The following is a 26,988-nucleotide window of genomic DNA, read 5'->3' as shown; positions in this document are numbered from 1 at the left end:
TTTGAACACATAAGCAAATGAGTTGTTCAAGGCACCAAGAGTGGGCCCTTTTCCCTCGGTGCACCATTGTTCCTTCCTCTTCTCATCAAGCTTCTCCCATCCCTCAGTGATTGACAGTGTCAGGCTTCTGGGAACTGATCTCACCTGACCTCATAAACTCGCATGTGCACCTTGCATGAAATTTTCTGTACATGCACAGTAGATCATCCCATTCCACCCTAGAGAGAAAAGGTATACTGCGCATGCATCAAATCGAGATTACTGGGCCCAGCAAGAGCAGTTCTCAGTCTCCAGCTTCATACATTTTTTCACGGCTGCGCCTAGTACTGCAGCTCAATCCCATTTACTTGAATTAGACAGAGCTGCAGAGAGTTGTAGTGCTAAGCGCAGACAACACAAAATGTACATAGCTGGACCTGGTAAATGATAAAGGGCATGCATCGCCACAGCCCCCAGAGTCATCATGGGAGTGCTGGGAGTCAAGTCCCTCCAATCTGATATTCATGGTCTATTTCATGGATAGGCCATCAATATCTAAATCCCAGAAAACCACTTATTAGAAAGAAAGGTCAGTCAGAGTATTAAGTTACTGCAGAATTCTGGGTTATATACGATTACCTCCTCCAGGGACAGGAAATGATCCCTAAGCAACCATCACAGGAATCCATCTCCAATGATGAGATGCAAATTATAAAAATTTCCAATAGACCACTGAGTATGGATGACATTAAAGTCCTAAAGAGAGGCATGTCTTTTGTACCCACTAACAAATTTGACCTATTTAAATGGGTCAAGGATTTGAATCTTTTTGTGCGTAATCTGAAATGGAATGTTTTTTTTTGTTTTTTTTTTTGCTACTCACGACAAGAGACAATGTACACAATTGGGGATTGAGTTAGGGGACTTACAAGATGTCCAAGTCCTTGTGGGGCTCTGGAAAGAAAGTAATAGGGATCCCGGTGAGGGCCCATTCACCCAGTTGAGACCACCGTCGACAATCAACCCGCCAATTAGTGACCATATGCCTATGGACGTGTTCCTCAGGGTGGTCACAGACCAACTGGCCACCTTAGAGGGACACGACTTTGGGTACAATAATTTGACTAGTGCGGAGTGGGAGGCCCTGCTCAGTCTGCAAAATGATAAATCGATCGTGATAAAACCTTCAGATAAGGGAGGTAACATTGTCATTCTAGACATTGATCAATACACTAAGATGTGTCTCAGAATTCTGAATTACAGAAAGTGTTATGATATCCTCCCCAACGATCCATCAATATCCGATCGATCTGAGCTCAATTGCATTCTAAGAGAAGCCCTCCAACATAGGCTGATTAGTAGTTCTGAATTGGGCTTTTTATTACCACCATTCCCACAGATGGCATGCTTCTATGGTCACAAAGTGCACAAAGGCCTGGTACCCCTTAAAGGGAGACCCATAGTCTCAGGGACTAATAGCCTCACTCATCCAGTAAGTACCTATGTGGTAATCTTGAGACCGTTCGTCATTGCTCTCACGTCTTATGTCCGCGACTCCATGGAGGTCATCAAAAGAGTTGATGGCCTCCATGTTGAGCATGACGTGTTATTGGCAAGTTTGGACGTGGAAGCCCTATACAACTCTATACCCCATGATAGGGCTTGTGAAGTGGTCTCGGGTTTTCTACAGGAAAGAGGTACTTATTTGGGGCGTCATAACGATTTTGTCCTTAAATTGTTACGTTTTATTCTTGAACCCAACTCCTTCCTGTTTAACAATAAGGTTTACCACCAGGTAAAAGGTGTTGCAATGGGAAGCCCTTGTGCTCCAACATTTGCAAATCTATACCTGGGTGGTTGGAAATGTGAAGTTGTGTTTGGAGAGACCATAGGAGATTTTGTGTCATCGATTCTCCTATGGGTGAGGTATATCGATGATATACAGATTTTTTGGAAAGGCAATGAAGATACCTTTGCCCAGTTTGTCCAATGTCTCAACATCAATGATTGGGGGCTTTACTTTACATCTGGGATACAGCCCACTACCATCACGTTTTTGGATCTCAATATTTTCAAAGATCAAAATGGTGACATAGGCACACGCCTTTTTCGGAAAAAGACGGCCACCAACAATTTGTTGGACTGGCGTAGTTGTCACCCAAGGGCCCTGAAACAAGGGATCCTTAAAGGAAAATATTTACGCATTCGTCGTAATTGTTCTACTATTCAGGATTTCCAGGTGGCTGCTGGTGACCTTTAGATCAAGATTCAAAAACCGGGGGTACCCAGAGAACACTTTGAGACAGGCATACCATCATGGCTTTGAGCAGTAACAGGAAAACCCTACTCAATCCCCGGTTGCGGCCGGATACTTCTGACCACATTCGCATTATAGAAGATTTTGATGAGTCCCATGAAACCCATCAGACAAATTCTGTCACAATTCTGGGGCATTTTGAAAGCAGACCCGGATGTGGGTTACCTAGTGGGTGACAATCCCTCAATTACCTTTAGGAGAGGCAGAGGACGTAACATCAGTGAGAGACTAGTGCACAGTCTACAGGGAGTGCAGAATTATTAGGCAAGTTGTATTTTTGAGGATTAATTTTATTATTGAACAACAACCATGTTCTCAATGAACCCAAAAAACTCATTAATATCAAAGCTGAATATTTTTGGAAGTAGTTTTTAGTTTGTTTTTAGTTTTAGCTATTTTAGGGGATATCTGTGTGTGCAGGTGACTATTACTGTGCATAATTATTAGGCAACTTAACAAAAAACAAATATATACCCATTTCAATTATTTATTTTTACCAGTGAAACCAATATAACATCTCAACATTCACAAATATACATTTCTGACATTCAAAAACAAAACAAAAACAAATCAGTGACCAATATAGCCACCTTTCTTTGCAAGGACACTCAAAAGCCTGCCATCCATGGATTCTGTCAGTGTTTTGATCTGTTCACCATCAACATTGCGTGCAGCAGCAACCACAGCCTCCCAGACACTGTTCAGAGAGGTGTACTGTTTTCCCTCCTTGTAAATCTCACATTTGATCATGGACCACAGGTTCTCAATGGGGTTCAGATCAGGTGAACAAGGAGGCCATGTCATTAGATTTTCTTCTTTTATACCCTTTCTTGACAGCCACGCTGTGGAGTACTTGGACGCGTGTGATGGAGCATTGTCCTGCATGAAAATCATGTTTTTCTTGAAGGATGCAGACTTCTTCCTGTACCACTGCTTGAAGAAGGTGTCTTCCAGAAACTGGCAGTAGGACTGGGAGTTGAGCTTGACTCCATCCTCAACCCGAAAAGGCCCCACAAGCTCATCTTTGATGATACCAGCCCAAACCAGTACTCCACCTCCACCTTTCTGGCGTCTGAGTCGGACTGGAGCTCTCTGCCCTTTACCAATCCAGCCACGGGCCCATCCATCTGGCCCATCAAGACTCACTCTCATTTCATCAGTCCATAAAACCTTAGAAAAATCAGTCTTGAGATATTTCTTGGCCCAGTCTTGACGTTTCAGCTTGTGTGTCTTGTTCAGTGGTGGTCGTCTTTCAGCCTTTCTTACCTTGGCCATGTCTCTGAGTATTGCACACCTTGTGCTTTTGGGCACTCCAGTGATGTTGCAGCTCTGAAATATGGCCAAACTGGTGGCAAGTGGCATCTTGGCAGCTGCACGCTTGACTTTTCTCAGTTCATGGGCAGTTATTTTGTGCCTTGGTTTTTCCACACGCTTCTTGCGACCCTGTTGACTATTTTGAATGAAACGCTTGATTGTTCGATGATCACGCTTCAGAAGCTTTGCAATTTTAAGAGTGCTGCATCCCTCTGCAAGATATCTCACTATTTTTGACTTTTCTGAGCCTGTCAAGTCCTTCTTTTGACCCATTTTGCCAAAGGAAAGGAAGTTGCCTAATAATTATGCACACCTGATATAGGGTGTTGATGTCATTAGACCACACCCCTTCTCATTACAGAGATGCACATCACCTAATATGCTTAATTGGTAGTAGGCTTTTGAGCCTATACAGCTTGGTGTAAGACAACATGCATAAAGAGGATGATGTGGTCAAAATACTCATTTGCCTAATAATTCTGCACTCCCTGTATATACCCCAATGGCTAAATCCACTAACCCCTTTAGGGTCCAGCTAATGGGTACTTTCAAGTGCTCTGGCTGCATTGCGTGTAGTTCAATTAAAAGAGGTAAAACCTTTACGAGCACCACGACTAGACTTTTCGGCTGAATACTGTCTGACCTAATGGCCTCAATGACCATATATCATATTTGTGCTTCCTGTAGTTTGATCATTGAATCTTTTGAGCATCCTACCATCATGGATAGGCTTGAGATGTAGCCATCTTTCTGGTTGGCACTCAGTGCCATTCCTGTTACCTTGGGTCATAATTATGGCTTCCAATTGAGATATGTCTCATGTTCTCTCTGGGGTTATGATAGGATGTATATGTTATACCATTTCAAAGGCTAATCTCTGGATTCATATCAGTTTTTTTTCCTTCTAGTTACATATATAGATTCATATTTACAGTATGTGCTGTGTCATTATTTACATACTACAAGTATTGCCCATGTGTCTTATTGTCCAACTGTCCCTTGTCAGTCCAAACCCCCCTCCCCTTAACCTTCTAATATCCGCCTTTTTTCCTATAGAGCGCTGTTTCTAAACGGCTCCTCCCCCCTTCTTTGACAGTGCGTCGATCCATGCGGGTCACGTGACGTTTGAAATGCGTAGAGCTGTACCAGTACTTAGATATGTAGCCCTAGATCAGATAGGGCGTTTGTATTAATATCTCATAAGGTCTGAGTATTTTTGCATCCTGTCAGCTACTTCAACAGCAGCGTGTGTGACGGTCTGCTTAGATACAGCAGTGGGGCATATTCTATGTATCAGCTACAGACCAGCAGTTAATGAGATAGACCTTGCACCACTGGTTGTCTAGATTGGTTGGGGTATAGGTTGGCCCAGGGTTTATGGTGACTCTTACCCTGTGGCTAGGATGATAATACCTGCCCAGCCTGCGTGAACAACGGTGTTGTAGGGTAGTAACAAAGTCTAGTTTTATTTATTTACCCCCACAACCCTGTGACTACATAAAGATTTTTGTTTTGATCCTTTTTAACATCTCTTTTTGTCAGCATATTATATACAGTTATACCTACATGGAGTGACTTGTGGAGTTTAAAAGGGTTTTCCGGTTGTGAAAAGTTATTCTCTATCCACAGAATAGGGGATAACTATCAGACTGGTGGGGGTCCTAGTGCTGTGACTCCCAGGGATCACAAGAACAGGGGCCCAGTACGCTGCAGAGACCCCCTGAAGTAGACGAAGTGGCAGATCAGAAAAGCTCACTGTTGCTCCATTCATTTCTATGGGAGCACCGGAGATAGCCAATTACAGCGCTTGGCTATCTTCATCGCTCCCATAGAAATGAAAGGAATGGCGGCGTGCTTTTCCAACCAACTGCCCTCGTTCTCGCGATTGTGGGGGCCACAGCAGTAGAACCCCCACTAGGTAATAGGGGATAACTTTCTATGACCAGAATACCCCTTTTATTCCTTTAAATCATAAGTTAAGCAAGTCAATCATTTGTTCATAATCATTTTCACCATAGTGGTGATTTATTAAATTGGCTTTTTCCTGTTCCTCTTCCACCTAGGGGACAGTACGTTTGTTTTAAATTTCTTACTGTTTAAGTATTTGTATAACATTTTTAGGGTAGTTTTTTCTTCAGTCTGTATCTGCTGGCATCTTTCCTCTCCCGGTGGTCACAGCCTAAATAGTTGTCACCCTCTCCGCTCTCCATGCCTCTCATGGCCGCACCCCCCTCTTTCCTTCTGTACTTGCTTTTGTGCTTCCATAGAGTATGCATGCTCTCCACAGCTTTTAAAGGGCCAGTGCATACCCAAACTAATCTGTCTCTAGTCTATGACAGTGTTCCTTTGGGCATATATGGCACCTTCCCTTTTGGGAAAGTGCCTAAGCAATAAGATTCCTGGCTTTCCTAGTTCCTGCAAGGTATTCTGTTACTTTGTGTTCTGACCTCACATGTCCTGACCTCTGCCTGTTAACTAAATGGATCTTGTGCTGCCCATCCTTATCTGTTGCCTGTTTTACCATATTGCACAAACTGTTGCCCAATGACCATGTCTCTGCCTGTCTCCTTAGTACCATGCATCGGTGTCTCTAGATACTAATTACAGTCACAGAAAGAATTGTACTAATTGTTAGTAAGTGAGAGTGACCTTCATATTCTCATCTAACAGCCATAGGATGCATTTACCCGATTCCTGGAAGCCAAAGCAATTAGGTTTTGTCACCTTCACTTCCTGGAATCTAGTGAATGAATGCAAACCATCCAAAATCATTGCAGAGGTTGTTCTATCACTTTTCACTCATTTATTTGCAGCTACTGAAATGAGTAATGTAAAGGATAAATCGTAACATTGTAATAACCTAAAGAGCACAACACGAAGAATACTGCTAGAGAAGTCCTGCACAAAAACATTAGGGAAAATTCAGGAAGACCTTGGGAGGAGTTTATCATGAGGGTAATATTTGAAGTCATTTTATTCCAAATTCCATCCCTCTTCACACTAATCCATCCATTCCCTTGTTGACAGACATGGCTAGGAGTCTGTATGTTGCTCTTGCCTGGCTGTAATCTCACACCTAGGACATGCATCAGTCGTATGCTCAGTACAGGTTCTTCTCTGTAGGGCATGAAAGACATGCTGTACTGTGCATGCGCTGACGTTCTTGAGCAGGCATGAGATAAGGGGCCAAGTGAAAATTGCTATACAGATGCCCCAAACAGCTGATCAGTGGGGGCTTCAAGTGTTTAACTCCCACTAGTCAATATTGATGACCTATCTGGAGGATAGGTAATCAATATCTAAAAGCTGGACAACCCCCTTTAAATTGGTCCTGTGAAAGATGTAGACCATATTTGAATAGAAGAGTTAGAAGAAAACCAAAAAGGGCTATATCCATCTGTAAGGGATAAGATTAATGACAAAAAGAAAACATTGAAACTATTAAAGCAAGAAAGTAGTGATGGGCATTAAAAATCATAAAGAAAAGACATTATATAAAACAAAAATGCAGCAAAGATGAAACTTAGTGACTCATAATGCGGGTGTGGATCCACTGTGCCACTGAATGGATTTGGCTTGGGACGTTGTTTAAGTGGTACCTGGTATTCCTATATGGGGATCTAGACTTCACTGCAGTGGACCATCAGTCCAGTACCTCTAGGAGTAATCCCCGTTCAGTGACTGTTGACCCAGATGGATATGGCCCTTTTTGGTTTTCTTCTAACTCTTCTATTAAAATTTGGTGTACATCTTTCACTTTACATGTTATTTATGTGCACATACTTTTACCGCTTTGGGAAAAGACCCAGTTTGTTACACAAAGAATTTTTAGAATCTTCCACTGAATATTTTACCTTTGTGCCTAAAACTTTAAAATAAGCAGAAGCTTACACAAAAACAATATAAAGATAAAGGTGTTCACATTTACTGCCAACTTCTAAATCAATAAGAGGTTGTGCTCCTAAAAACAAATGTGATAAAAAAAAACATAGGAGATTTATCATTGCTTTAATACGACTTTTGTGGCATTAGAAAGTTGCAGATTATGGCACTTGTCATATTTGCACCATACATTTTGACTTTTTGAGCTTACAAAAGTGGCAAGAAAAGGAAGCGAGCTTAGATGGAGCTTGTAGGATAACTTATCATGTATGCCAAAAACTGGTGTACGCTATAGCTCAAGTCTACCAGCCACCAACCGGCATAGATTTGAGTTTCTGCAGCATGGCGTGCGAGGGATATGCCTAGGAATGCCATGCGTTGTAACTTTCCCACAATCAGTTTATGTGTTATCAAAATCCCATTTTTTCAGAAATACAATTTATAATTTTTATAGTGTGTTAGATGTATTGCTAGTGAAGCGGTCAGAGGATTTTTACACCAAAGATACGGTATAGAGAGGAGGATAATGTAACATGTATAAACCTTATTAATGTTTGTGGCGGAGGGAGTGCTTTGTGTGACTTGACACCACAATCCGGCCACTCCAAAAAGCTCTATTTCATGGACAGAAAAAACAGTCCCCCGTATGTGACTGACAGTGGTCAAATATGATTACTGAGATAAAGGCAGTGATACCTTGGTCAAAAACCTTGGTGTCACCTAAAACCAAACAAGGACAGGAGGGTTATCATATGTTATCCTCCTGTCAGTTTATCACCCATTGAACAGCCCTTCCCCGCACACATGGGTTTCAGGCCTAAGCAGGAGCTGCAGACATATGTCAAATGTCAGTCCACTTAAGCACTCCTTTGATTTTGGTCAAGAGTTGGTTTCAAGACAAGACTAAGATCATGGCTTTTGACACAATCTAGCCCATGCTAGAGATATTTAAAGAATGGACGTATCACATGCAGCTATGTCTACAGAAGGCCCAGTAAAGGAAATGTAACAGAGATGCATGAAGGATATGTGCACTTCTGCAATGATTATTTTATATTTATTCATGCATCTAAAAAAAAGTCTAGATGATTTCACTGCCTCTGACCCTATTCTTGATAACGTGCAGATAATAGAAAAAATGGCAGAGGGAAGGGAGTTCCACACAACTACAAGATGTGACACACAGCTTTCTAAGGGTTGTCTAGCTGCTCAAAAATGCACCTTATGTGCCAGGACATAGAGCTGCTTTGGTGGACCCAGTGTGGCCAATACATTTATTTCAATGGCCCACACAGTGGCCCTGCAGGGACTGCTCTGTGGCTTCCCTGCTTACAACAGCTGTGAAAGCCAAAGTTGTCTTCATGAGATGACCCCTATTAATAAAGTATATTTGCCAGGTTGCTTCGCTCTTTATTTTAGAAGCTACTAGCAGAAGGACCCGGCTTTGCACGGGTATATTTTATCTATTTAATTTAATGTTTGTGTGTGTCGTTAAAAGATAACGACAGTATCCCCCATAACAGTGACCTCTCCAGCACCCTGCCACTTTAACAGTGACCTCCACAGTGCCTGCCCCTTTAACAGTGACCTTCACAGCGCCCGTCCCTTTAACAGTGACTTTAAGAGTGACCTCCACAGCACCCGCCCCTATAACAGTGACCTCCACTGCGCCCGTCCCTTTAACATTGACCTCCACCGCGCTCTGCCCCTTTAGTGCTAGGGCTACACGACGACATGTGTCGTGCAACATTTTGTCTCAACTATTTTTATAATTATAGGCTATGGTGTTGCACTGCAAAATGGATGCATATAGCAGTGTAGTTGTGCCATATGTGTCGTGCAACTTATTGTCGTCCTATAGCCCTAGCCTAAAGCTGACCTACAGCAGTGAAGAAAAATGGCTGGGTTGTTATGGAAACCTGGAGTAAAACTGTGCGTATGGCAGTTTGGAGAAAGACTTGCAGGCTTGTATTGGTTAATGCAGGTCAGTTGTTGGGAATATCTCAGGAACGGTACGTCCTAGAGAGCTGAGACCGGTCTAAAACCTTCCCGGACACCTGATGTACATGTATGCCAAATTTGGTGAAGATCGGTCCAGTTGTTTGGTCGCGCATAAAGAACAGACAGACATCTAGACAGACAGAAACTCATTTTTATATATATAAGAGATGGAGCAATACATAATGCTTGAAGAGTTGGACAAAACCTTGCTTCTACACTTGAGGTAATGTGTTTCTTTAGCCAGTGGCTGCACAATTTTTAAGGTCATACCTCCATTAACCCACAATTTCAGGCGTAGCCTCTATGTGGCATCCTAGCTTTATATATACTTACAATTGAATTTTGGATTTCATGGGAAACCTGCCCCTACAATACTACTTATATAGAATATATTTTTATTGCTTATGACATCAGGTATCACTCTTTCTTCTTTGTACACAGGAGATGAAGGTATGGAGATTAAAAAGCAGATCACTGGCATGAGGAGACTGTTAAATGACAGTACTGGACGGGTTTACCAGCGTGTTGGCAAGGAAGGCGAGAAACTCAAGGAAGGTGTGCATGATCTGGACATGAGTTGGACTGATAGTCTGAGCACTTCATGTGCTGCTGCTGCTGATCCCAGTCACTCAACACAGCCTCCATGGAACAATGTGCCAATCCAAACCAGCGAGTTTTCAGGACAGTATGGGACCCGATCTAAGACTGTGCAGAATCAGATGAAAAGTCCAGGAACTAATGGTATGTTTAGGGAAAATCTGTAGATGTAGAGTGACAGGTCAAGCAAATTGCATTGATCGCAATGAGTACATTTGCTGCATAGCTGTGTAGTGGACAATATTAAGTATGTGGTTTTAATACTCTGTTTATTCATCAGGTGAGTTACGAATGGTGAATTCAGTGTCAGAAGCAAAGTGCTGTACATGTAGCTGCCAACCCACTCTCCAGGCCATCCTTCAGGAGCTAAAAGCAATGAGGAAGTTCATGCAAGTACAGGCAGGTACTGTATTATATACCAGTTACATACTAGAAATCCTGCAAAACTGCATATTAACTTTTTATCTTTTCAACCCCTTCATTGCTTTATGTCATCAACTGCTAGACAAAGTGGATACAAAAAAAAAAACACCCAATATCAACTGTTATGTGATTGCTATGATATGACATTTAGGTCTCATGCACACGACAGTATGTATTTTTCTGTCTGCAAATTGTGGATCCACAAAATACGGATACCGTCCGTGTTGCATCCACATTTTCTGTACATCTATTGACTTCAATGGGTCTGTGGTCCGCATTTTACAGGCAAGTATAGGACATGTTCTATATTTTTGTGGAACAGACATATGGCTGCAGAAAGCACAAGAATCATCCGTGTGCTTTCCACATCCGTATGTCCGTTCCACAAAAAGGTAGAATATGTCTGCAAAAGGTGGACCACCAACCCATTAAAGTCAAGGGGTCTGCAAAAAAGAAAAGTGGATGGCACACAGACCACATCCTTATTTTGTGGATACGCGATTTGCGGACTGCAAACCGGATACGGTCGCGTGCATGAGGCCTTATTAATACTTTTGTTAGTTATTGATAAATCACACTCCTACATCATTTGGGAAAATCATTTTTAATATTGTCAATAGTTGCTCTTTAAATGGGATCCGCATTTCTAATGAATCAGGAGAAGGAAGAAGCATTACATAGGTGTAGTGAAGACAAAAATGGCACCTAAGTGCAGTTGCTATTTGCATACAGTCTGCTAAATTGTCCAAATCTACGCTGCTATCAGGAGCTCCAGGCACCCTTTCTTACAATGCAGTCATTTTGTAGACTGACATTACTGCCACAGCAACTATGTGTATGAAGCTATTTTCATCAGTGTTCATGGGGCAGAGTTAACTACTTGTGGACCAGCTTATGGAACGTCCAGCCCATAATAGAACAGTCCTATCCTATTTTTTTGGGGGACAAGGTGACTAAAAATTGTGAATCGTGCGGTTTTGATTTTTTTTATGTTACGGCGTTCGCCACATAGGAAATATTTTTTTAAATGTTTTAATAGTTCAGACTTTTTCGGGGGTGGCGATATGTAGTATGTCTATTTTTTATTGTTTTTAAATTTCATATGTAAAATTGGGAAAGGGGCAATTTAAACTTTTAGTATTTTTGTTTTTTTACCTTTAACTATTCCCCCTCTTTATGAGCTAGAATCCTTGTCCTATTCACCCTATTAGAGCACTATTAGGGTGAATAGCATTTCACACTCTCCCTGCTGCTCTGTGCACACAGCATCAGGGATGTTACCATGGCAGCCAGGGCTTCAGTAGCAGCCTGGCTGCCATAGTAACCGATCGGAGCCCCGCAATTACACTGCTGGGGCTCCGATCAGAACTGCCACTGCCACCAATGAAGAGGAGGGGAGGGGACCCTGTGACCACTACCACCAATAAATATAACAATGGGGGGAGTGGGTGTGTTGTGGCCACTGCGCAACCAATGATACTAATACGGGGGGGGGGGGGGGGTTGTTGAAGGTTGCACTGCATCACCAATAGCTATAATTTATTATACTGGGGGGGCGCACTGTGCCACCAATGAATGTAATTAACACATTAATTCAAGTATAGGAAGTAGCAGGTGCCGGCAGCACCCGGCCTCAATAACAGAGCATGTGATCCACTGAACTGTGGCAATTAACCCCTCAGGTGTGACACCTGATCGCCCTGTCATTGAGGCTTATTGTTACTGGTTATGTGATATCGCTGCCGACACCCGCTGCCTCCTATACTTTAATTAATGTGTTTTATATTCATTGGTGGCACAGTGGCCACAGTCCCTGCCCTCCACCTCCCTATCTTCCCATTGGTGGCAGCGGCAGCCACGTCACAGTGGGCAGTGAGGGACTGCCTCCTTCTCCACTGTGCTAGTGAAGAGAACATGGCGCACTGAGAGTGGCGTGTGCCATGTTCTCTAACTGATACTAGCCTTTGCAGCCTAGTATCAGTAAATAGTAAGACCCGGTATCGTATCGATCCGGGTCTAAAAGTATCGATTGGGTATCGATACTTTGATACCCGATGCAACCCTAGTCCGCTCTTTTACTATCAATGACCTATCCTCAGAATAGGCTATCAATATCTGATTGACAGGGGTCTTAAACGCTGCACCCCACCAATCAGCTGTAAAATGTAAATACATGTAAATAAAGACGTAATAAAAATAAATTCATGAAATAGTAAAATGTCTGACTTTCAACATTTTATACGTGTTCTATGATCTATTATGAATAAAATAGGGGGTCTATGAGATTTGCTAATAATTGCATTCTGTTTAGGCCTCATGCACACGACTGTTATTTTGGTCCGAGTCGCAGTTTTTGCGGCTTGGATACGGACTCATTTACTTCAATGGGGCCGCAAAAGATGCGGACAGCACTCCGTGTGCTGTCCGCATCCGCTGCTCCGTTCTGTGGTCCGCCCAAAAATATAACCTTTCTTATTCTTGTCCAATTTGCGGACAAGAATAGGCAGTTATATCAATGGCTGTCCGCGCTGTTACGCAAAATGCGGAACGCACACGGACGCCATCCGTGTTTTGCGGATCCGCGATTTGCAGACCTCAAAACACACAACGGTCGTGTGCATGAGGCCTTAGTTTACATTTATTCACATTTTACACAGCGTGCCAACTTTTTTAGGAATTTGGTTTGCAAACAATTGGTCATTTTTTGATGACATGTTCCCTTTAAAAAAGTAAGCCTGTAAAATAATGTTAGATCGAAACAACTATGCATTAAATGGACTTCAACCAAAGACAAAGCAGCATATTTCATGGTGCTAGTATGAAAATCATTTGTGCTACTGGTGTGGGTAGCTACAGTTTAAAAAAAAGTTCTCCGGATATCTGGGACAACAATAAATTCCAAAACGGCTGCCAGTGGCACAGACCCAATAGTCATTATCGCCATAGACATCATACTCTATCACGCCGCAATCTCCAGCCTGTTTCTGAAAAGCTGATTACTTTTTTTAGCCTATTACATAATAAATTATTTTCTCAGCACAAGATCAATAATATAGAAAATGCAGAAAACACAGAGAAAGCTTTTTCCAATAAATAACCCGTGGAGCATGTACCCTGACTTCATTAAATGTATGAAATTTGTTTCTTTAATATAGTCAAACCAAGATTCCAGTAAACTAATTTGCAGTAAAGTCAGATCTTTTAAATGCTTCAGAAAGCTGAATAATGGAAATCGGGTATCCTGGTACTAAATGTCCCTTTAGCTTGATTACCTAAAGAAGAACTTCAGGATTTATTAAGGTTCCTTGGGGCAGTTATCTAGATATCTGTTCCTTACTAGTAGTCGAGTGGCTTTAAAGGATTTTTCTGGCTAAAAAAATCATTGATGGTCTTTCTGATAGCGAGGACGCCCTCACCACTCAGCAGAATGTATGGCACATAGTCACAGTGGACAGGGCTAGGAGTTTCCTGGTTTATACACCAAACATTCAGAGGCGTTGTAAACAGAGCCTTACTTGTAACGTGTTGTAATCTGCTTCAGTACATACAGTCCATGCAGGAGCTCTTGAGTCACAGAAAAGCATCATTTATAATTGATCTTGCCCTAATGTGTTGAAATTTCAGGTGTGTTATATGGAAATCTTCTTACACCACAATCTCTTATTTTCATAAATCACAACAAATAACATGACAGAGATGAGATATGTTGGATATAGTTTTTTGGCATGTGTAAAAATGTTTGCCTTCCCCCCTATTTAGAGAAGAAGAATTTAAGCATCGAAAAATCCAGGCATTTCAATATGGCCAATGTATCAGTTGGTACAATATATAATTTCTGAGTTTACATGTCGATATCATCTACATACAGTACAGACCAAAAGTTTGGACACACCTTCTCATTCAAAGAGTTTTCTTTATTTTCATGAATATGAAAATTGTAGATTCACACTGAAGGCATCAAAACTATGAATTAATTATATACGTGGAATTATATACATAACAAAAAAGTGTGAAACAACTGAAAATATGTCATATTCTAGGTTCTTCAAAGTAGCCACCTTTTGCTTTGATTACTGCTTTGCACACTCTTGGCATTCTCTTGTTAGGCTTCAAGAGGTAGTCACCTGAAATGGTTTTCACTTCACAGGTGTGCCCTGTCAGGTTTAATAAGTGGGATTTCTTGCCTTATAAATGGGGTTGGGACCATCAGTTGCCTTGTGGAGAAGTCAGGTGGATACACAGCTGATAGTCCTACTGAATAGACTGTTAGCTGCTTTTTTCTTGCCATAATACAAATTCTAAGTAAAGAAAAACGAGTGGCCATCAATACTTTAAGAAATGAAGGTCAGTCAGTCCGAAAAATTGGGAAAACTTTGAAAGTGTCCCCAAGTGCAGTCACAAAAACCATCAAGCGCTACAAAGAAACTGGCTCACATGCGGACTGCCCCAGGAAAGGAAGACCAAGAGTCACCTCTGCTGCGGAGGATAAGTTCATTCGAGTCACCAGCCTCAGAAATCACAGGTTAACAGCAGCTCAGATTAGAGACCAGGTAAATGCCACACAGAGTTCTAGCAACAGACACATCTCTAGAACAACTGTTAAAAGGAGACTGTGTGAATCAGGCCTTCATGGTAGAATATCTGCTAGGAAACCACTACTAAGGACAGTCAACAAGCAGAAGAGACTTGTTTGGGCTAAAGAACACAAGGAATGGACATTAGACCAGTGGAAATCTGTGCTTTGGTCTGATGAGTCCAAATTTGAGATCTTTGGTTCCAACCACCGTGTCTTTGTGCGATGCGGAAAAGGAGAACGGATGGACTCTACATGCCTGGTTCCCACCGTGAAGCATGGAGGAGGAGGTGTGATGGTGTGGGGGTGCTTTGCTGGTGACACTGTTGGGGATTTATTCAAAATTGAAGGCATAGTGAACCAGCATGACTACCACAGCATCTTGCAGCGGCATGCTATTCGATCCGGTTTGCGTTTAGTTGGACCATCATTTATTTTTCAACAGGACAATGACCCCAAACACACCTCCAGGCTGTGTAAGGGCTATTTCACCATGAAGGAGAGTGATGGGGTGCTCCGCCAGATGACCTGGCCTCCACAGTTCCCGGACCTGAACCCAATCGAGATGGTTTGGGGTGAGCTGGACTGCACAGTGAAGGCAAAAGGGCCAACAAGTGCTAAGCATCTCTGGGAACTCCTTCAAGACAGTTGGAAGACCATTTCAGGTGACTACCTCTTGAAGCTCATCAAGAGAATGCCAAGAGTGTGCAAAGCAGTAATCAAAGCAAAAGGTGGCTACTTTGAAGAACCTAGAATATGACATATTTTCAGTTGTTTCACACTTTTTTGTTATGTATATAATTCCACATGTGTTAATTCATAGTTTTGATGCCTTCAGTGTGAATCTACAATTTTCATAGTCATGAAAATAAAGAAATGAGAAGGTGTGTCCAAACTGAATGAGAAGGTGTGTCCAAACTTTTGGTCTGTACTGTATATCATTAAGCCATTTTGAAACTGCTTTGCATTACTTCTTTTGAACCTGAGTTTCACAATTTAGCAGGCTTCAGAGCTAAATCTCCCAGCATTTCTTGGAGGCTCAATGTCTTAACTGGTGATTTCCATTATGGGAAGTGTAATTTTTTTTCACCAGGCACAGAACTAGAACCAAAAATAACCTAAATGCACATTTACATGCACTGAGCGAGCAGGCAATTATCAGAAAGGAAGTGTTCCTTGCTGATAACTGCCTGCTCATCAGTGGAGGTCAAGAGGTGCATTTACCGGTATATGTAACTATCACCTCCATCGTATGGGGATGAGCAATAGCTACTGCGATCGTTTGTGGTATTGTTCGATCACAGTAAGTGCATTGTAAATCCACCAGAACTCTCCTCGAAAGCAAAGTGCATCAGAGATAACTGCATTATAGGAGTCATCTGTCCTGTATTAATGGTTAAACAACTATTGAACAAACAACTATCTGGTGAACTATGATTTCACATACACAGCTGTAGACATTTTATTCCACATCGGCCATCATTCAAACTGCATGTTAAAGGACACCAGGTGAAGAACAATGTTTCCAGGACAAAAAATGCATTAAGATTAAATATCTGTAAGGGTGGGTTCACACTAGCTTTAGGGATTCCGTTATGGATTTCCATTATAACATGGTTATAACGGAAAATAACGTTATACCCAGACAGAATGCTAAACGTAAGTCTTTAACCACTTCAGCCCCGCTAGGTGAAACCCCCTTCATGACCAGGCCACTTTTTACACTTCGGCACTACACTACTTTCACCGTTTATCGCTCGGTCATGCAACTTACCACCCAAATGAATTTTACCTCCTTTTCTTCTCACTAATGGAGCTTTCATTTGGTGGTATTTTATTGCTGCTGACATTTTTACTTTTTTTGTTATTAATCAAAATGTAACGATTTTTTTGCAAAAAAATGACATTTTTCACTTTCAGCTGTGAAATTTTGCAAAAAAAACGACATCCATATATAAATTTTTCGCTAAATTTATAGTTCTACATGTCTTTGATAAAAAAAAAATGTTTGGGCAAAAAAAAAATGGTTTGGGTAAAAGTTATAGCATTTACAAACTATGGTACAAAAATGTGAATTTCCGCTTTTTGAAACGGCTCTGATTTTCTGAGCACCTGTCATGTTTCCTGAGGTTCTACAATGCCCAAACAGTAGAAAAACCCCACAAATGACCCCATTTCGGAAAGTAGACACCCTAAGGTATTCGCTGATGGGCATAGTGAGTTCATAGAACTTTTTATTTTTTGTCACAAGTTAGCGGAAAATGATGATGATTTTTTTTTTTTTTTTTTTTTCTTACAAAGTCTCATATTCCACTAACTTGCGACAAAAAATAAAAAATTCTAGGAACTCACCATGCCCCTCACAGAATACCTTGGGGTGTCTTCTTTCCAAAATGGGGTCACTTGTGGCGTAGTTATACTGCCCTGGCAATTTAGGGGCCCAAATGTGTGAGAAGAACTTTGCAATCAAAATGTGTAAGAAATGACCGGTGAAATCTGAAAGGTGCACTTTGGAATATGCGCCCCTTTGCCCACCTTGGCAGCAAAAAAGTGTCACACATGTGGTATCGCCGTACTCAGGAGAAGTTGGGGAATGTGTTTTGGGGTGTCATTTTACATATACCCATGCTGGGTGAGAGAAATATCTTGGCAAAAGACAACTTTTCCCATTTTTTTATACAAAGTTGGCATTTGACCAAGATATTTTTCTCACCCAGCATGGGTATATGTAAAATGACACCCCAAAACACATTGCCCAACTTCTCCTGAGTACGGCGATAGCAGATGTGTCACACTTTTTTGCTGCCAAGGTGGGCAAAGGGGCACATATTCCAAAGTGCACCTTTCGGATTTTGCAGGGCATTTTTTACACATTTTGATTGCAAAGTTCTTCTCACACATTTGGGCCCCTAAATTGCCAGGGCAGTATAACTACGCCACAAGTGACCCCATTTTGGAAAGAAGACACCCTAAGGTATTCCGTGAGGGGCACTGCGAGTTCCTAGAATTTTTTATTTTTTGTCACAAGTTAGCGGAAAATGATGATTTTTTTTTTTTTCTCTTTTTTCCTTACAAAGTCTCATATTCCACTAACTTGCGACAAAAAATAAAAAATTCTAGGAACTCGCCATGCCCCTCACGGAATACCATGGGGTGTCTTCTTTCCAAAATGGGGTCACTTGTGGCGTAGTTATACTGCCCTGGCAATTTAGGGGCCCAAATGTGTGAGAAGTACTTTGCAATCAAAATCTGTAAAAAATGACCGGTGAAATCCGAAAGGTGCACTTTGGAATATGTGCCCCTTTGCCCACCTTGGCATCAAAAAAGTGTCACACATCTGGTATCGCCGTACTCAGGAGAAGTTGGGGAATGTGTTTTGGGCTGTCATTTTACATATACCCATGCTGGGTGAGAGAAATATCTTGGCAAAAGACAACTTTTCCAATTTTTTTATACAAAGTTGGCATTTGACCAAGATATTTTTCTCACCCAGCATGGGTATATGTAAAATGACACCCCAAAACACATTGCCCAACTTCTCCTGAGTACGGCGATACCAGATGTGTCACACTTTTTTGCTGCCAAGGTGGGCAAAGGGGCACATATTCCAAAGTGCACCTTTCGGATTTTGCAGGGCATTTTTTACACATTTTGATTGCAAAGTTCTTCTCACATATTTGGGCCCCTAAATTGCCAGGGCAGTATAACTACGCCACAAGTGACCCCATTTTGGAAAGAAGACACCCCAAGGTATTCCGTGAGGGGCACTGCGAGTTCCTAGAATTTTTTATTTTTTGTCGCAAGTTAGTGGAATATGAGACTTTGTAAGGAAAAAAGAAAAAAAAAAAGAAAAATCATCATTTTCCGCTAAATTGTGACAAAAAATAAAAAATTCTAGGAACTCGCCGTGCCCCCCACGGAATACCTTGGGGTGTCTTCTTTCCAAAATGGGGTCACTTGTGGCGTAGTTATACTGCCCTGGCAATTTAGGGGCCCAAATGTGTAAGAAGTACCTTGAAATCAAAATGTGTAAAAAATGGCCTGCGAAATCTGAAAGGTGCCCCTTTGCCCACCTTGGCTGCAAAAAAGTGTCACACATGTGGTATCGCCGTACTCAGGAGAAGTTGGGGAATGTGTTTTGGGGGGTCATTTTACATATACCCATGCTGGGTGAGAGAAATATCTTGGCAAAAGACAACTTTTCCCATTTTTTTTATACAAAGTTGGCATTTGACCAAGATACTTTTCTCACCCAGCATGGGTATATGTAAAATGACACCCCAAAACACATTCCCCAACTTCTCCTGAGTACGGCGATACCACATGTGTGACACTTTTTTGCAGCCTAGATGCGCAAAGGGGCCAAAATTCCTTTTAGGAGGGCATTTTTAGACATTTGGATCCCAGACTTCTTCTCACACTTTCGGGCCCCTAAAAAGCCAGGGCAGTATAAATACCCCACATGTGACCCCACTTTGGAAAGAAGACACCCCGAGGTATTCAATGAGGGGCCTGGCGAGTTCCTAGAATTTTTTTTTTTTTTGCATAAGTTAGCGGATATTGATTTTTTTTGTTTTTTTTCTCACAAAGTCTCACTTTCCGCTAACTTAGGACAAAAATTTCAATCTTTCATGGACTCAATATGCCCCTCACGGAATACCTTGGGGTGTCTTCTTTCCGAAATGGGGTCACATGTGGGGTATTTATACTGCCCTGGCTTTTTAGGGGCCCTAAAGCGTGAGAAGTCTGGAATATAAATGTCTAAAAATGTTTACGCATTTGGATTCCGTGAGGGGTATGGTGCGTCCATGTGAGATTTTATTTTTTGACACAAGTTAGTGGAATATGAGACTTAGTAAGAAAAAACAAAAACAAACAAAAAATTTCCGCTAACTTGTGCCAAAAAAAATGGCTGAATGGAGCCTTACCAGGGGGGGAGTGATCAATGACAGGGGGGTGATCAATGACAGGGGGGTGATCACCCATATAGACTCCCTGATCACCCCCTGTCATTGATCACCCCCCCCTGTAAGGCTCCATTCAGACATCCGCATGATTTTTTTACGGATCCATGGATACATGGATCGGATCCACAAAACGCATGCGGACGTCTGAATGGAGCCTTACAGGGGGGTTATCAATGACAGGGGGTGATCAGGGTAATCACCCCCCTGTCACTGATCACCCCCCCTGTAAGGCTCCATTCAGACGTCCGCATGATTTTTACGGATCCATGGATACATGGATCGGATCCACAGAACGCATGCGGACGTCTGAATGGAGCCTTACAGGGGGGTTATCAATGACAGGGGGTGATCAGGGTAATCAGGGTGATCACCCCCCTGTCACTGATCACCCCCCCTGTAAGGCTCCATTCAGACATCCGCATGATTTTTTACGGATCCATGGATACATGGATCGGATCCACAAAACGCATGCGGACGTCTGAATGGAGCCTTACAGGGGGGTTATCAATGACAGGGGGTGATCAGGGTAATCAGGGTGATCACCCCCCTGTCACTGATCACCCCCCTGTAAGGCTCCATTCAGACATCCGCATGATTTTTTACGGATCCATGGATACATGGATCGGATCCACAGAACGCATGCGGACGTCTGAATGGAGCCTTACAGGGGGGTTATCAATGACAGGGGGTGATCAGGGTAATCAGGGTGATCACCCCCCTGTCACTGATCACCCCCCCTGTAAGGCTCCATTCAGACATCCGCATGATTTTTTACGGATCCATGGATACATGGATCGGATCCACAGAACGCATGCAGACGTCTGAATGGAGCCTTACAGGGGGGTTATCAATGACAGGGGGTGATCAGGGTAATCAGGGTGATCACCCCCCTGTCACTGATCACCCCCCCTGTAAGGCTCCATTCAGACATCCGCATGATTTTTTACGGATCCATGGATACATGGATCGGATCCACAAAACGCATGCGGACGTCTGAATGGAGCCTTACAGGGGGGTTATCAATGACAGGGGGTGATCAGGGTAATCAGGGTGATCACCCCCCTGTCACTGATCACCCCCCTGTAAGGCTCCATTCAGACATCCGCATGATTTTTTACGGATCCATGGATACATGGATCGGATCCACAGAACGCATGCGGACGTCTGAATGGAGCCTTACAGGGGGGTTATCAATGACAGGGGGTGATCAGGGTAATCAGGGTGATCACCCCCCTGTCACTGATCACCCCCCCTGTAAGGCTCCATTCAGACATCCGCATGATTTTTTACGGATCCATGGATACATGGATCGGATCCACAGAACGCATGCGGACGTCTGAATGGAGCCTTACAGGGGGGTTATCAATGACAGGGGGTGATCAGGGTAATCAGGGTGATCACCCCCCTGTCACTGATCACCCCCCCTGTAAGGCTCCATTCAGACATCCGCATGATTTTTTACGGATCCATGGATACATGGATCGGATCCACAGAACGCATGCGGACGTCTGAATGGAGCCTTACAGGGGGGTTATCAATGACAGGGGGTGATCAGGGTAATCAGGGTGATCACCCCCCTGTCACTGATCACCCCCCCTGTAAGGCTCCATTCAGACGTCCGCATGATTTTTACGGATCCATGGATCCATGGATCGGATCCGTAAAAATCATGCGGACGTCTGAATGGAGCCTGACAGGGGGGTGATCAATGACAGGGGGTGATCAGGGAGTGTATATGGGTGATCACCCCCCTGTAAGGCTCCATTCAGACGTCCGCATGATTTTTACGGATCCATGGATACATGGATCGGATCCGTAAAAATCATGCGGACGTCTGAATGGAGCCTGACAGGGCGGTGATCAATGACAGGGGGTGATCAGGGAGTGTATATGGGTGATCACCCGCCTGTCATTGATCACCCCCCTGTAAGGCTCCATTCAGACGTCCGCATGATTTTTACGGATCCATGGATACATGGATCGGATCCGTAAAAATCATGCGGACGTCTGAACGGAGCCTGACAGGGGGGTGATCAATGACAGGGCGGTGATCAATGACAGGGGGGTGATCAGGGAGTTTATATGGGGTGATCAGGGGTTTATAAGGGGTTAATAAGTGACCGGGGGGGGGGGGGGGGTGTAGTGTAGTGTAGTGTGGTGTTTGGTGGGACTGTACTGACCTACCTGAGTCCTCTGGTGGTCGATCCTAACAAAAGGGACCACCAGAGGACCAGGTAGGAGGTATATTAGACGCTGTTATGAAAACAGCGTCTAATATACCTGTTAGGGGTTAAAAAATTCGGATCTCCAGCCTGCCAGCGAGCGATCGCCGCTGGCAGGCTGGAGATCCACTCGCTTACCTTCCGTTCCTGTGAGCGCGCGCGCCTGTGTGCGCGCGTTCACAGGAAATCTCGCGTCTCGCGAGATGACGCGCCGATGCGTCCAGGAGGAGAAAAGCAACCACCTTCCGGACGCATCGGCGCGTTAGGCGGTCCGGAGGTGGTTAAAAGGCATTCGGTTTGCTTTCCGTCCTAATAGAAGTCTATGGGAAAGCATAATGGATCCGTCTGGGTCCCGTTATGTAAGACAGAAAACAAAGTCCTGTCGACGGACTTTGTTTTCTGTCTTGCATAATGGGACCCAGACAGTTCCATTTTGATTCCCATAGACTTCTAATTGGACGGAGCGCAAACCGAATGCCTTTTAAAGGCTTCCGTTTTGCATTCCGTCATAATACAAGTCTATGGGCAGAAGAACGGAGCCATCCTTCCGTCTTATAGATTCCCTTATTTTCTGTTATAACCATGTTATAAGGGAAGCCGTAACGGAATCTCTAACGCTAGTGTGAACCCACCCTAATATAGATGAGACAACAAACAAAAAGGCCACTAACACAATTTTAAGAATATGTATATAGTACTAGTAGCATGGAATACAGTCCGGTAGATAAAATAAAATTACACTGCGGGCCCTGCGGCTCAAAATAAACGGAAATATACACATAATAATATATCCACCGGGTGATAATGTAAGATGTCTCTGAATATTCGATATGAACAAAAACAAATTGATTGCATGGAGCCTCTTTTAGGTGTTAGATAAGTGAAGTCTCCAAAGTGTAGCAGGAAGCTGTAATGTGGTACTCCAGGCGGGATGATACAGACAGATGTCAATGTTCAATAGTGATCCCACCACATGTTCATATTATAAATGTGGATAATATTAACAATGAATCTACTCTGCTCCAAATATAGCTGATGTTGTATTGTGTGTGTATATATACAGTACAGACCAAAAGTTTGGACACACCTTCTCATTCAAAGAGTTTTCTTTATTTTCATGACTATGAAAATTGTAGCTTCACACTAAAGGCATCAAAACTATGAATTAACACATGTGGAATTATATACATAACAAAAAAGTGTGAAACAACTGAAAATATGTAATATTCTAGGTTCTTCAAAGTAGCCACCTTTTGCTTTGATTACTGCTTTACTGTACACACTCTTGGCATTCTCTTGAGGAGCTTCAAGAGGTAGTCACCTGAAATGGTTTTCACTTCACAGGTGTGCCCTGTCAGGTTTAATAAGTGGGATTTCTTGCCTTATAAATGGGGTTGGGACCATCAGTTGCGTTGTGGAGAAGTTAGGTGGATACACAGCTGATAGTCCTACTCAATAGACTGTTAGAATTTGTATTATGGCAAGAAAAAAGCAGCTAAGTAAAGAAAAACGAGTGGCAGTCACTGGTAGTATTGTGATAAAGTGATATAATAGCTATAGTGACTAAACACCTTTCTGTACCCTTTGTCATTAGCCAGAAGATATAAGAAATAGTCGCCTCCCTTGTTACACAGTATATAAGGACTGGATCATATGTAAATCCAGAGCTTGACTAACTACGGCTGAAAATAATCAAGGACTGGATTTATCACATGTAGACATAAAACTAAAAATGAATGAAAGTGGGGGCGTGGCCTGCCGTAGCATGGAGTGAGTAGCATCGCATATCGCTCCTGCCATCATCCTGACTTGTACCGCTGCCTGCAGTCCTCTGGTGGTCGGGGAGAACCCTGAACGGCGCCTGGGTGGAGGAGAAATCCCCTACCTTGCTCTCAGGAAGACCAAAATGCTGAAGAGGGGGAAGAGCAGCGCCCGCCTGGACAAAGTGGAAAACAGCAAAAATGGCACCGGAGTGGAGGGAGAGGAGAAGCCAGCACGAGGTGGTGAGCCGGAGGGCAGCAGCGCGCCTCAGCAGATTTGCTAGAGTATCGGAGGGGGCGAGGGACTGGTCTCAATGTAAAGAGACAGAGAACATGCCCTCCTCAGATCAGGAGGAATGCTCCTCAGATGAAGAGGGAGATGAGAATAATGGACGCCGGGTCCCAGTGTTAAGGGGAGATACACAGGGGGCAGAAAATCCTCAGAACCCAAGTGTGCAAGAACCCACCCTTAAAGATATTATGGGGGCAGTAGTTAGCTGTAACAAAACCCTAAAGCCCTCAATCTTCAAGTAGGCAGCCTGCGGGAAGATATATCCCTGATAACACAAAATTTCTGAAAGAACCTCTGAACTGGAAAAAAGAATGTCAGAGTTGGAGGATGAGGTCAGGCCTCTCAAGATGGCGGCTAAGTCAACGACAAGAGATATGGCAGCCCTATTTGCTAAGGCTGATGATTTAGAAAATAGATCACGCCGTAATAATATCAGAATAGGGGGGGTCCCCGAAAAAACAGAAGGGGTAAATACTACAGAATATATAGAAAAGTGGTTACATCAGAAATTTCTGGATACAGGACTGTCTTCACTATACGCTGTGGAAAGAGCCCTTCGGGTGCCCACAAGACCATTGCCACTGGGTAGACCACCGAGACCTATCCTTGCTAAAATACTGCACTTTAAAGATAGAGATACCATATTGAGGCAGGCACGTAATAATGTAGATCTGGTCATAAATGGAGCAAGATTTTCCACCTTCCCGGATTACTCCACAGAGGTCCAGAAGAGACGGACACGGTTTCTGGATGTCAAGAGGAGACTTAGAAACCTACAGATCCAATACTCCAAACTAAGAGTGGTGGCTATGGGCTCTACCAAGTTCTTTGAGGATCCAGAAGAGGCGACACAATGGATTGACTATCATGAAAATAAGTTGGGAGAACAGAACGAGGACATTTGAGAAGTAGATATTTGGGACAAAGTATCTTTGCTGTTCTGCGTGAAGTCCTGAAGAGCACGCATGTTTCTTCATTTCCCCCCCCCTTTGTTTTAGTTTTTTCTTTCTTTATCACTCTCTTCCTCCTTGTTTCTAATTTATAAAGTGCAGGAGGATGTCTCACCACCAGAGGATTCCACGATCGGAACTTTATGTTTATCAATATATGCCCAGTTCTTCTGATGCGTGAGTTGCGCACAGGAAGTGCGGTCCCAAGTTTTAGTTCTCTACTTTTGTTTAGTGTGCGGTTGTGTCATGGAACCATGAACCAGACGTACAACAAGAGATAAGTGGAAAATAAGAAGGTTTTATTGAAGAGCAAGCCGTAAGCAAAGTCCGAACGGATGGCTAAACCGAAGCAGGGTCTTGCGGAGACAGAGGTCAGGAACCAGAAGGGTAGTCAGACGAAGCCAGGAACAGGAACCAACGGGGTAGTCAGACGAAGCCGGAATCAGGAACCAACGGGGTAGTCAGACGAAGCCGGAATCAGGAACCAACGGGGTAGTCAGACGAGGCCAGGATCAGGAACCGGAAGCAGCAGCAGTCTTGGAAGCATGTGAACACAGGAGGACCAAGCAAGGAACTGAAGCCACAGACCTCCTATATATATGAGCTGGGCATCCAGCTCCTCCCAGTGGGAAGGAGGAGCCGCAGGGTGGGAGGCTACAAGAAAACCCAGAAACCAAGATGGCCGCCAGCACATGTCAAACGAAGGGAACAGCAAGGAGGTAAGACCATGACAGTACCTCCCCCTCAAGGGCCCCTCCTCCGCGGAGTAAGGAACGGTTTCTGAGGGAAGCGTGCGTGGAAGGCTCGGAGCAAGACAGGAGCATGGACATCTGCGGAGGGAACCCAGGGACGCTCCTCTGGACCATAACCACGCCAATGGACCAAAAACTGCACCCGACCGCGGACCAGGCGTGAGTCCAGGATATTGCTCACCTCATACTCCTCACGATTGCCCACTTGGACCGGACGAGGCCGAGGAATCGAGGAAGTGAAACGATTACACACCAGTGGCTTCAACAGGGAGACATGAAACACGTTGGAGATCCGCATGCCAGGAGGAAGCGCAAGGGCATAGGCTACCGGGTTTACCCTGCGAAGCACTCGGAAGGGACCAACAAAGCGAGGCGCCAGCTTGGGAGTGGGCACTCGAAGGTTGAGGTTGCGGGTGGACAACCATACGCGGTCTCCGACCTGGTAGGAAGGAGCGGGCGCTCGTCTGCGATCAGCCTGGAGTTTCTGGCGCTGCGCAGAGACCTCAAGGGACCTCTGGATCTGTACCCAAGAAGCACGTAGGACGGAAAGGTGATCCTCCACAGCCGGAATATCCTGGGGAGAGAATACCTCCGGTAACACGGCAGGTTGGAACCCATAATTGGCCATGAAGGGAGACGTCCCAGAGGAAGAGTTCACCGCCGTGTTCCTGGCAAACTCAGCCCAAGGCAGGAGGTCAACCCAATTGTCTTGGTGATCGGAGACATAGCAACGAAGGAATTGCTCCAAGGCCTGATTGGATCGTTCTGCGGCCCCATTGGACTGAGGGTGGTAGGCCGAGGAGAAAGAGAGATGAATCCCCAACTGGGAGCAAAAGGCGCGCCAGAACCTGGACACAAACTGACTCCCCCGATCCGACACAATCTCCTTGGGCAAACCGTGCAACCGGAAGACCTCCCTGGCAAAAATCGAGGCCAACTCTTGTGCAGAGGGTAACTTC

At 43.7% G+C, this 26,988-nt stretch overlaps 1 protein-coding gene across 1 annotated transcript in view; it reads left to right on the top strand.

Annotated features, from left to right (window-relative positions):
* BEND7 (BEN domain containing 7) overlaps window positions 1-26,988 on the top strand; it is a 101,083-nt gene that overhangs the window by 47,956 nt on the left and 26,139 nt on the right. Inside the window, exons 4-5 of the mRNA XM_044280096.1 lie at window positions 9,935-10,234; window positions 10,371-10,493. Coding sequence (XP_044136031.1) covers window positions 9,935-10,234; window positions 10,371-10,493 — 423 coding nt within the window. The remainder of the gene's footprint in view (window positions 1-9,934; window positions 10,235-10,370; window positions 10,494-26,988) is intronic.

The sequence above is a fragment of the Bufo gargarizans genome, chromosome 2 (assembly GCF_014858855.1).
Source record: "Bufo gargarizans isolate SCDJY-AF-19 chromosome 2, ASM1485885v1, whole genome shotgun sequence".
Taxonomy (NCBI): domain Eukaryota; kingdom Metazoa; phylum Chordata; class Amphibia; order Anura; family Bufonidae; genus Bufo; species Bufo gargarizans.
Note: the sequence above shows the minus strand (reverse complement) of the source record. Positions and strands in the feature narration are given on the sequence as shown.